The sequence below is a fragment of the Psammomys obesus genome, unplaced genomic scaffold (assembly GCF_907164565.1).
Source record: "Psammomys obesus unplaced genomic scaffold, mPsaObe1.curated_primary_1811, whole genome shotgun sequence".
NCBI lineage: Eukaryota > Metazoa > Chordata > Mammalia > Rodentia > Muridae > Psammomys > Psammomys obesus.
This window is the reverse complement of record NW_026596440.1, coordinates 6034043-6045815: the sequence shown is the minus strand read 5'-3', so window position 1 is coordinate 6045815 and position 11773 is coordinate 6034043. Positions and strand designations below refer to the sequence as shown.

The window sequence follows — 11773 nt, the reverse complement described above, 5'->3', positions numbered from 1 at the left end:
TCCTTAATAAACATCCCACCCACCGTGTAACTTAATGTACAATCCTAACAGGAAGCCCCTGCCCTGGAAAGTTCAGGCTAGAGGGTGGGGTCTGCCAACCATACCCCCAACCCCCACCCTAGCAGGTAGGGACCCCAGAGGAATGGTGGGAGGACCTGCAGCTGTTTGTCTCAGGCTTGAAGTACACCATTCTAGCCTTTTCTTGATAATAAATGAATAACAGGTAGGGAAATCAATCATCTTTAGCTACTTCCTGCCACAATAACTAGAAAAAGCAAAAGGAATAAAATAATTGTTGTCAAAGGCTTTAATTACATTCAAACATCTCAATTTATTTTTCTATTCTCGGAATTAAAAGAAACATATTTATTTGAAGTTGTTCGGTGTGTGGAGACTTCTATGACACACTTCTATGAAAAAGAAAAACAGAAAGAAAAAAAAAACCAGGAAAGAGTAAAACCCTTTCATGTATTTCCGAAATTGCCCCCCACAGACTTGTGGGAAATGTAGTTTCGCCCTGTGTGACGTCACAAGCAAGGCCCAGGGAAACGCGGAAACGTTTCCAGAATCTTTCCTTGAGTTCGGTCCCGTGGATGCACCCTTCGCTGTTCTTCAGACTTGGGCTGGATTATTTGACCTTGAAGATAGGTACCAGCCGGGAGAGAGGAGTCCTACAAGCCGGAGTCACATTACAGGTCGGACAGGGTGCGGAGCTGTGGGTGGGTTTACGCAGATAGAACCGGTTGTGGAGGTTTTTGCGGTGACCTGGGCTGGGCTACCGAGTCCGGTCATGCCTGGAGAGAGGAGGATTGGAACCGTGTTTTTCTGCTGCCAGTTGTCAAGCACTGGAAACACGGCTTGGGGAGCCACGTCCCAGGTTGCCCCGCCCCCGGCACGGGCTGTGTCGGCTCACCACCTCATCTTGGGAGGTGTGTAACGTGCGTTCATGTTCCTGCTTTGTTGTGAAAAGATCCTGTTACCAGCTTAATGAGACTTAGTGACTGCTGTACTTGTGAGATTGTTGGCATATATCCCAAGTAGGGGCTCTAGCCTGCCAGGTATTCTTTAACAGTTTATAGAACAGTTTTTGGGGGGAGTTGATATACTGGGAGAAAGACGTTCCATTTTCTTTGAAATGAGTCACTGCGGATTTTAAAAGGCCCCCCTTTGAAGATAAATCTCCTAGGTACAATACCACTCTGACCTGAACCCTCGCAGCAGCATTTCCATATGAGATAAAAGGCCCAGAAAGAGGACCACCGCAGAGATAGTAGACTCCTAATGTCTTCTGGTTTTTACATATTTTGCCACATTTAATTAAGTCACGCCAAAGGTTCATTTGTCACGAGTCTTTTTTATAGCATTCAAGTCTGTTAGAACAAACATTTATTTTTAACCACCTTATTTTAAATACCAATATTTGTGGATTTACTACCTCTGATACTCAGGAAAATAATAATATTCTATTAAACATTATTTAAAATGGGAAAAGTATGTTGCCTGATGCATATGAAGAAAACTGTTTTCTTAACGTCTATTATAGTAACATACCCTAAAGTTATAAACCCTTTTTATGTTCTTGTTTTTTACATAACTAAAATTTGTGGTGCATGCTTGACAGCAAGGCTTTTGGTAGATAGTGGCAGGAGAATCAGGGCTTCTAGATCATCCTTGGGAGGGTTGAGGTGTTACTAGTGGAGCCGTGGCCTAGGCCATAACCCAGCATGTGCAAGTGCCTGGGATCAGTCACTAACACTGCAGAAAACAAAAAAAACAACAAACAAATAAACACCCCCCCCCAAAAAAAAAAAAACAGTTATGGAAGGCTCCTGATTAAAAACTATCGTTAGCTATGGAGCAGGTCCAAGGACATCTTGGACTACTTGGACCACAAGAGGCTCAAGCCTGAAAGCGAGGGTGCTGGAGAGAGAGCTGTAGGCATGATGTGTGTAACCGTGAGGACCTGAATGGGACCTCATGTGTGTACAGCCATATAGATATGTATATGCAGAGATATATGTGTGTGTGTATAAATACATATATGTGTGTGCATGTATGTATGTATAGTGTGGTTGAAAGGGAGGTCACTCCCTCCCCCGCCCCACCCCCAGCAATTAGTACAGAGCACACCAGACACTAAATTCTCAGCACAAAGATTTATTGTCCTGAATGGGTCAGTGGAGGTGGGGGCTGCAAGGACAGCAGCAGCAATTGAGAGCAAGCAAGGAAAGCAAGAGAACAAGAGAGGATGTTTCTGCCTGGGTTTTAAGGGGAAAATGTTGGTAAATCCTCATCAGACATATCAGACAAATAATGGATTTTAATGGTTGGACTTTGGTGTTTTGTCTCGGGAATGAGTCAGTGGCAAAATAAGGGAATAGACCGTGGGGGCCTCCTTTAGAAATGTAAGGGTTTTTATCCAGGGAGAGGAAAGGGGTAACAGGGCAAAACCTGTCTGCAGTGTTTGCCATCTCAGGCCTGCTAGAGCCCCTTCAATGGTGGCACGTGTTTGTAATCCCACCTCTGGGGAGAGGCAGACTTGCTCTCCAGCCAGACAGGCCTGCTTTTGGGACTTCTGGATCAATAAGTGACCTTGTCTCAAATAAAAGGTAGATGATGTCTGAGGAAGGAAACCTAAGGTTCTCTGGCTTCTGCGCACATGCATGTGAGCATTCGTGCATGCACAAGCGCATGTGTGTGCACACACACAGAGTTGTAAAGTAGACTTTATGAATGTACTTTTTTAATTGTTCATGTCATCTGTCCTCACACCAGTAACCTAAGTTCCTGCAGTTGACATTCATTGTCATTTTCAGATTCTGTACACGTGCTTAAGAAAGTCTTCTGATTATATTTGTTGTATACTTTGAGAATATCTGCTTGGTATATTTCTGTTAAAGTCATTGAATTTGGCTTCTGAGATATTTGTTTACATTTATTGAGTAAGGAAATAACCAAAATTCGGTAGTTTAAAAATAAGAACAGTTTTGATGAGCGCATTTTGCAGTGCGTTCATTTGACAGTTCCTGTGCTACTGCTGGCTAGATCACAACTGACGCTTTAGCCATCTGGTGCTTTGACTGAGACTGGTTGGTTTAAGATGGCTTCCCTCAGAAAAGACCCTGTGCCCAGATATATTTGGTCCTTGTGGGGCTCCTATCCTTTCCCCATCATACTAGCTCCCTTTCTTTCATATGATTCCCTATACTCTGCCAAAGGTTTGGTTATAAGTCTTTGTATCTACTTTGAAAACACTCCTAGTTAGAGTCTTTCAGATGCCTTCAGTAGACTCCTGTCATACATTCAATGCACGTCCCATTTGTCTTTCTAAATGAGGATTGATCATCTTACCCCATGTCCGCTCTCTTGATTATCTTTTTTAGGTGTATATGATATTCAACCAAGGACCATGTATGGATATAACCTAGAACCTCCGCTTGGATGTAGCCCGTGGTAGTTCAGTAACCAATTGGTTTCCCATAGTAAGGGGAACAAGGACTATTTCTAACAGGAAGTCAATGGCTGGCTCTTTGACCTCCCCACCCCCAAGGGAGGAGCAGTTCTGTTAGGCCACAGAGGAGAGCTTTGCAGCCAGTCCTGAAGATACCTGATAAAACAGGATCAGATGAATGGGGAGGAGGTCCCCCCCATCAGTGGACTTGGAAAGGGGCAGGGTGAAGATGAGGGAGGGAGGGTGGGAGTGGGAGGGAATGAGGGAGCGGGATACAGCTGGGATACAGAGTTAATAAAATGTAACTGATAAGAAAAAAATAAAATTAAAATGAAAAAAAAATTTAAAGCATCAATAAAATTTCCAGTGTGTGTGTGTGGGGGAAGATGGCTTCCCTCCTGTTTGTAGTAGCTTGGGCTTGCTCTTGCCTAGGGCATGTGTCCTGGCCATGGGGTTCTACACACTATATCTTGCCCAAGGGTATAACCAACAATGGAAGAGAATGTTTAAATCATATATTCTAATGTTTGTTTGACCAAACCTAATCAAAAGACATTGTTGGAACATATTGTTCAAGCATTCAGACACAGGTAGGACCAACACTGGGCAACATTGCTGGAAAACTATTCTGAAAGAAATCTGTGTACATTTTCCCTATATAATTGTGTTGTAAGATACATACTTTCCATGATGTTTGGGCAGGTGTGTTGCAGTGAGGTGTAGAATCCCTGCACCAATAGAACAAAAACACAATGTATTTCTGTAGTGTTTATTTTGTTTAAATGACTAGACAGTATTTATACGTAGCATTATATAACCATTCATTTGGTAGGAAATATATGTTTGCATTAACTCCAGATCAATTTTTTGTGTAATCTACATTATTATACTTATAGATGCCTCTTCCCTGAGTCCTTTCTGTACCTCCTTCAGCTGTATTTTTCCACACAGGGGCATGTTGGTGCTTTCTAGCTAATGTATGGGGAGGAGACAAGGATTAGGGCCAAACAAGTTCCTTACTCACTCCATCTGCTTTCTGTCTTGTATTTCCAGAGTAATTTTGGCATCTCCAAGAGCAATACAAGTGGAACAAACCTCTGGGGAGTTGTTATTCTTCATCTTATTTCTACATTTTATGTACTTTTAATTGTATATGTGATTTTAAATTAAACTTAGAAAAGAGTAACACAGAGGTAGGTCAAGAATTCAAGGTCAGGATGACTGTGGTAGTGCATGCCTTTAATCCCAGGATTCTAGAGGCAGTGGCAGCTGGATCTCTGTGATCCTGAGGCCAGCATGACCTACATAGTGAATTCTAGGTCTGCAAAGCATACATAATGAGAGTCTGTCTAAAAAAATTAATTAAAAATATATTTTAAAAGTCATCCTCAGCTACAGAGTGAGTTGGCAGCCAGCTGTGGCTATCTGAGACCCACCCTTACTAACTTAAAAAAAAAAAAAAAGAAAGAAAAAAATTGTGAAATTTGTTTAAGTTGAAGCCTCAAGTCATGAAAAGCAGGTGTTGTAGGACCCTATTCCTGGGGAGACTCAATAAATGCCTACCCACCCCAGACAAAGAACTGATGAGACAGAATTAAGGAAAACACCAATGAGTTTCCCTGGGGTAGTTACTGGAGTATGGCTGAGGGGTTACTTAGAGGAGCAGAAATAACTCAAGGACAGCTGCATCATCCACAACCCACCCCAGCATGGGTGATGCCTCCCCAAAGCTGGAAACCCTGAGCTCACTGCACAACATGCAGGCAGCTCACCAGGGTGTCCTTTTCAGGTAGCTCAGGTGGTCTGAGCCAGTTCCAGGTGACTGGGATGGTCTCTGCTTCTTCCTGGCTAGTGGCTCAGCTACCTCTTCTTAGGCAGCTTAGCTTGTGTGAGAGTGTCTCAGCAGTCCTTACTGTCTGGGGACAGAGGGACCTAGTGTACCTGATCAGTTTGAGCAATTTCCTAAAGCAGAGGTTCTCCACCTTCCTAATGCTGCGACCCTTTAATACAGTTCCTCGTGTTGTGGCAACCCGCAACCATAAAATTATTTTCATTGCCATTTCATAACTGTACTTTTGCTGTTGCTGTGAATTGTAATGTATCTATCTGTGTGCTCTGATGGTTTGGGGTGACCCCTGTGAAAGAGTTGTTCAGCCCCTAAAGGGACTGAGACTAACAGGGGCTTCTCTGCATAGGCTGTTCCACCTATATTTGTATCTTAACGAGTTTCCCTGCAGGTGGAAGATTTTCCCTCTCTTTAGTGTCCTCCACATTTCTATACACCAGCAGGTTGTATGAACTAGTCACTTACACTGAATTTAAATTTATCTTTTTTTTGTCACGGCAGACACACTTTTTCGTGATGCAGATGAACCAAAGGAGAGTTTACCTTTTCATAGAGCATGCTTACTCACTGGCACAATGTCTAAAATAACTTTTTTTTTCTTAGACATTCGACATAGTAGAATGTTTATCATTACCCACCTAGAATTAAACACTTTCAGTGTTTCCCAGAGAAAATACTGGCCTATTGCTAAAGCAAAGCTCACCCAGAACATTTTCTGTGGCTGTTGACATGTGAATTTAGCTCCAGTAAAGTTATACTTACCAATGAAAACTTAGACTCTGGATAATTGAGCCAACATCAAGTGCATAAACCATCTCCACACATTTTTCTCAATTCATCTCTCCATGTAGCATGTAGCATGGTACTTTGTGTGTGTTTGTATGTTTGTGTTTGATATACATACATATCACGTATATTTTCACTTCTTTGCACTTTAATTCAGTTAATTCTTTAAAGGCTCATCAATAGCCTAAAATATATTCAAATCCAAGGTTTACTTTCAAGTCTTCGCTTGAATTTTCTGCCGTATTTAATAATGCATTTATCATTTTCTTGTGGATATTCATCTTAATTAGTCTTTGCCACCAGACACTGTGGTGGCCTCCGTGAGTGTTGGGATTAAAGGTGTGAGCCAACCATGACCAGCTTCAAGGTAATTTCTTAACTGTAACCTGTAAAATCAAAAGTTGAATTATATACTTCCAACATTTAAGGAATATCTATTACCAGTTCAAAGAGAAGCAATGGGGACATAGGGAGGGAAAAAAAATAGACTAAAGCAAGACTGGGTATCCAGCAGAGCAAACTCCAAATTCTGTAGCTTCATGCCAGGTGTATGAGGGCTTAAATGGCTCTGCACCAGATTTGCTGCCCGCAACATATCTGTGTCTCCCTCTCTTGAGCTAAGTCTACTTCCTGTACCAGATATCCCACAGTTCTGGCATCTGCAACATCTTGGAATCTCCACTGCACCCCAAGTCTCACACTCATAGCTCTCTGAGATCATGGACAAGGAATCCACGACCTCTTCCCTTCATGGCCTTAACACTTGCAGCATGTGGTCAGAACTACCAAATTCTGCTGCCAGCTTTGCATGGACCGTTGCCTTAAGCCACATAAGCAGCAGCTTTTGTTTTCAGTTGCTCTCTAGGAGCTAAGAAACTTTCACATGTTGGAAACTTAGCTGCATAGGGTCTTGCCCTGAAGGCACTCTTTCTTTTGTTCCAGGGTTAAGCAGGCATCACCTTAATGGCAGTCATGTCTTGGAATCATGTGAGTTCAGAACCAGTCTCCAAAGGACCTCTGAAAATCTGTTTTGTTTTTCCTATTGTACAGTTTTCCTAATTCCTTCTGGGAGAGGATAGGAGGGAAGCTAACCGCAAAACTCTTTTGTTCTTTGCAAGATCCTTGAGATTGTGCTGGTTACTTTATGTCAACCTGACACAAACTAATGTCACCAGGAAAGAGGGAACCCAAGTTGAGGAATTCCCTCCATCCGACTGCCCTATGGGCATGTCTGTGGGGCATTTTCTTGATTAATGATTGATGTGGGATGACCTAACTTACTGTGTTCGGTGCCATCCCTGGTCAGGTGGTCCTGGGTTGTATAAGAAACCAAACTGAGCAGGTCATAGGCAGAGGCAGAAAGTAACCATTCCTCCATGATCTCTGCTTCAGCTGTTGTCCTCAGGCTCTTGCCGTGACTCCTTCAGTGATGGCATGTAAACTAGAAATCAGATAAACCCTTTCCTTCCTGAAGTCGGTATGGGTGGTGGTGTTTATCAGAACCTCAGAGAGCAGACTAGGACATTGACTTTACATTCCGTTAGTAACAAGTGAATGGCTTTCTCAGTTTATTCTTGGCAGATAACCTTGACTGGAATTTCGTGGATTACTGGTAATGACACCAGAGAAGATAAATAGGGGAAATCTATATTTTGTTGTGACTGCAAAATGTGGGGGAAAAAAAGGGCTGGAGAGATGGCTCAGAGGTTAAGAGCACTGTCTGCCCTTCCAGAGGTCCTGAGTTCAATTCCCAGCAGCCACATGGTAGCTCACACCCATCTATAATGAGATCTGGTGCCCTCTTCTGGTGTGCAGGTGTACATGCAGGCAGGAATAAGTAAATCTTTTAAAAAATGTGGGAAAATTTTTCTCAAGAAAATATAGTAGATAACTTATTATTGAAATCCATTACAGTGGTTCAAAAATCCAATAAATAGTTCCTCTTTTGAAGGCTTCTGATGGATGACCCTTTGTCTTGTTACCTGGCCATTGAAGTTTAGTTGTAAATCATATGGGAGGGAATTTGCTGTCCTAGAAGTGTTCATGTGTGATTTATTATACACTTAATAGTTTATTGTGAGAAAAACAAGTAAATTAATTCATTTATTTTCTGAAAATTTTAATCTTTCTTTTCATTTTTAGGTATGAAGTATCAGTGCCTCATATTTTTTCACCTCCTTATGTAGAAACATTGATCTTGAATGTTTTTCTGGATTTAAGCCAAATACTGTCTCTTTTAAAACTGTTAGTAAAGCAGAGAGCAGAACAACTAAGTGAAAGCTAATATCAATCTTGAACCAACAAAAAGAGGCTGTAAAAGTCTGTCTGATCTGCTGTCTTTTGAATCAAATACAGAAACAGAGAAGGAAGAAGAAATGGCTGGTTCTAAGGTAAATGTGGCCCAAGACAAGGGCTTCGTCTTAATTTTCCTCCCAAAGTACATTGTATTTAAAACATGTAAATCTTTACTTTTATACACCTAGTAAACATTTTAAGTACTTATTTGTTTACCCTTCTTATAGCCAAAGTTATCTTTGTAAAAGATATCTTTCCTTTATTCAGAATCTTCTCCTATTCTTTCACCCTTCTTCCAAGCCTTGAATTAATGAACTGTTGTATTGAAAGTATTTTTATTGAAACAACTGTATATGGGAAGGCATTGAGATTCTACATTCCTTTTGGGACTCTGTAGGCCTTTCATATTCCTGAGAGAGTGCCAATGCTAAATTTATAATCTGTCAGCTTGATGCACATGTGTCAGTAAAAGCACATTGAAGAGAAAGCTATTCATTTCCCAGACTAACTCAAAAAGTTTTGAATAGAATCTTTTCCCTTATACGCCAAGGAAAAATGAATTACATTTTTACAATTTTCAGAAACATGACTTCAGATCTGCACAACTAATGAAAAAAACCTATTATAATGAATGGTGATAAAGACTGCAAAGAGGAAAACAAAGTAGCTCTAAGATTGAGATGCTGAGAGTGACGTATATACAAATTCAGACCTGCAGGAAGCCTATGAAGGGACTTAGCCACTGTCATGAGTTCTACATGTCAGAAACAAAAATATTGAATATTTGTTGTCTATTGTTCTTGGATTTGATATGAACTAACATAGTTCTTGTCATTGGTAGAATTCCAGTTTATGTGTACCTATTCACATTCTTCTCTGTTATACTGAAAAAAGAAATGTTATTCTTTTTCTAATAGTGATTTAATTTCATGATTCTTGTTTGCATTTGTATTACCGAAACTTGTAATTCTCAAACGTGAATCAGGCAGATGGCTACAGTGCAGAGTAATGCCATCATTGCCCACCAGGAAAGCATACTGAAGACTTATTAGTCACCATCAGACAGGGGTCTGGCTACAGGGATGATTCTTTCTGGATGTTATATTGAAAAAAAGTGTGGCAATCTTCCAGTTGTTTGCTTGCTAACATGAGCCTTTGCATTCATGGGGGATGCTTCTGTTATTCTGGATCCTGGATTTCATGTGCTTGATGTGGAAGTGTGCTTTCACATACTATGCTCCACCTCCAGATCTTGCTGCTCAGGGTCTTCAACAAGATTTGCATTAAGGAGAGTGTCAAAGAAATGCAAACCTCCACCCATATCAAAACACCTAATGCAAAAGCTTCTGTACCTGACAAAGCCTATCATCTTTCTTAATAAGTGTTCTAAATGATTTCTCAGCATAATGCTTAAGGATGGAATTTCTTTTGGGATAGACCTAGAAATTAATTAATACATACATAATAGTAGTATGTTGAAGGTGAAATTAAAATTACCTTTCAGCTTTGAGGCTCTACGTAAACTTTAACCATAGTTCAACATTTATTCTATATTAGAAATATATAGCTGGCAGTTTATATTTCTCAAAGTATTTGCTGTTACATACTCAATATATAAATTCCATATATAAATTTAGTGAATCTTTTTGTGTTACAGTAAAGTCAATAATTGATTTTTAACCAATGCCAATTTAATTTGAGCTAACTATTTATGAAGGATACTTTAGGCTTTAGAGGTGAAATCGGTAGCAGCCTCATGGGAAATAAGACAAGGCATTGAGTTTTAAATATAAACTTTTATCGGAAGCTGTTTCTTTGGGAACCAGAATTAGAATAGTTCCCTTGTTTTCCTCCAGAACTTGATGGTAAGACCCTATTGAAGATACCACAGGCTTAAGTCATAGGACGTGGAGAAATGAAGCTGCTTAGCTTTCCTAGTGCTAAAAGGGTCTAAGTATGCTCTTGGGAGAGAAAAATAATCAGCAGTCTTACCCAGCTCTGAACCCTGTGACCTACCATAAGTGAAGTCATTAAGATTGCATGACTCAGGGACTATAGCATGTTTGTAGTTGCTTTTCTTAACTATTGTTATTTGTTTTACATTTGAAAATTCTTTTCTCTCAGTGAGCATACACAGTACCAGGTGTCATTATGGCATTTTCAAACACTGTTTGTGTTCATTCTCCTCTCTCCTGTTGTACCTTTACACCGACCCACCTCTATATCTCCCTATCCTCCCATCCTCTTATCCCCTTGATGACGTATTTCTTTTTTATTAACCTTTCTTTCTGTTTCTTTGTATGTGTGTGTGTGAGAGAGAGAGACAGACAGAGAGACAGAGAGACAGAACATCGTACATGTGGAGTTCCAAAGACAACTTGCAGGAGCCCATTCTCTCCTTCCACCATGCGGGTGTCAGGGATGGAACTCAGGCTGTCCCTTATCTCACTAGTTTATTTTCAAATGCATGAAAAAATTTACTTTTTTCTAATATATAGCTCTATGTTTGCACATGCTATGTCAGATATAAATATTTGACTAGTTTTGTTTGACTTTGTAGTAAATTTTTTAAGACTTTTTTTTTTATTATGTATACAGTATTCTGTCTGCATGTGTGCCTGAGCCCCAGAAGAGGGCAGCAGATATCACTATAGATGGTTGTGAGCCACCATATGGTAGCTGAGAATTGAACTCAGGACCTTTGGAAGAACAACCAGTGTTCTTAACCACTGAGCCATCTTTCCAGCCCTGTAGTAAATTTTTAAAAATATTTTTTTGCTTTAAAAATTGTTTTAAGCATTTTAGCACAGACACTTGATTTTGGCTTTTATATTCCTTTTCTATGCTTTTGAGGTCATATAAACCTAGTTGAAATATTATTTCTTCAGTTGTCTAGATTTTTAGCAACAGATGCCAGGAAAGAAAAAAAAATAACCAATAAATTGTGGTATATATGTGTAGTGCAATATTATTCAGATGTGAAGAAAAATGAAATCCTGTCATTGGAAACAAAATAGATAAATCGGGAAATAATTAATTTAGGAAGAAAAAGACATGTCAGTTGGTCTCAATCAAAATTTGATCTTAGGGACCAGAACATCAGGAAATGAGGGCTGGTGCTATGACATATTTAGTGGGAAGCAAGATTCTTAGGGTATAATTATACAGAATGGTGACCACAAGTACCAGTTACATACTGTGCATTTTAGGAAGCTAGATTTTAGACTTTTGACCATAAAGAAATGATAAATGCTTGAGGAGAGAAATAACATGCAGTATAATGCTGGGGTCCATTCCCAGGTGAGGTTAGGACATGTAGAAGGGTACATGCAGTGAGGGAGAAAGGAGTCAGGTATAGGGATCAGGAGGAGTTCACATCCTGACTGACTAGCAGT

At 40.2% G+C, this 11773-nt stretch overlaps 1 protein-coding gene across 6 annotated transcripts in view; it reads left to right on the top strand.

Moving 5' to 3' along the window:
- The first annotated feature begins 544 nt into the window (after positions 1-544).
- Positions 545-11773, top strand: part of LOC129669649 (zinc finger protein 98-like) — a 21381-nt gene continuing 10152 nt past the window's right edge. For 2 of the 6 annotated variants that reach the window (XM_055597949.1, XM_055597948.1), the window contains exon 1: positions 545-695. In XM_055597949.1, the coding sequence (XP_055453924.1) occupies positions 594-695 (102 nt within the window). In that variant the 5' untranslated portion in view covers positions 545-593. Of the gene's footprint in view, positions 696-7025; positions 7071-8225; positions 8474-11773 lie in introns of all 6 variants that reach the window. The other 4 variants (XM_055597950.1, XM_055597954.1, XM_055597951.1 and 1 more) reach the window with 4 other exon arrangements.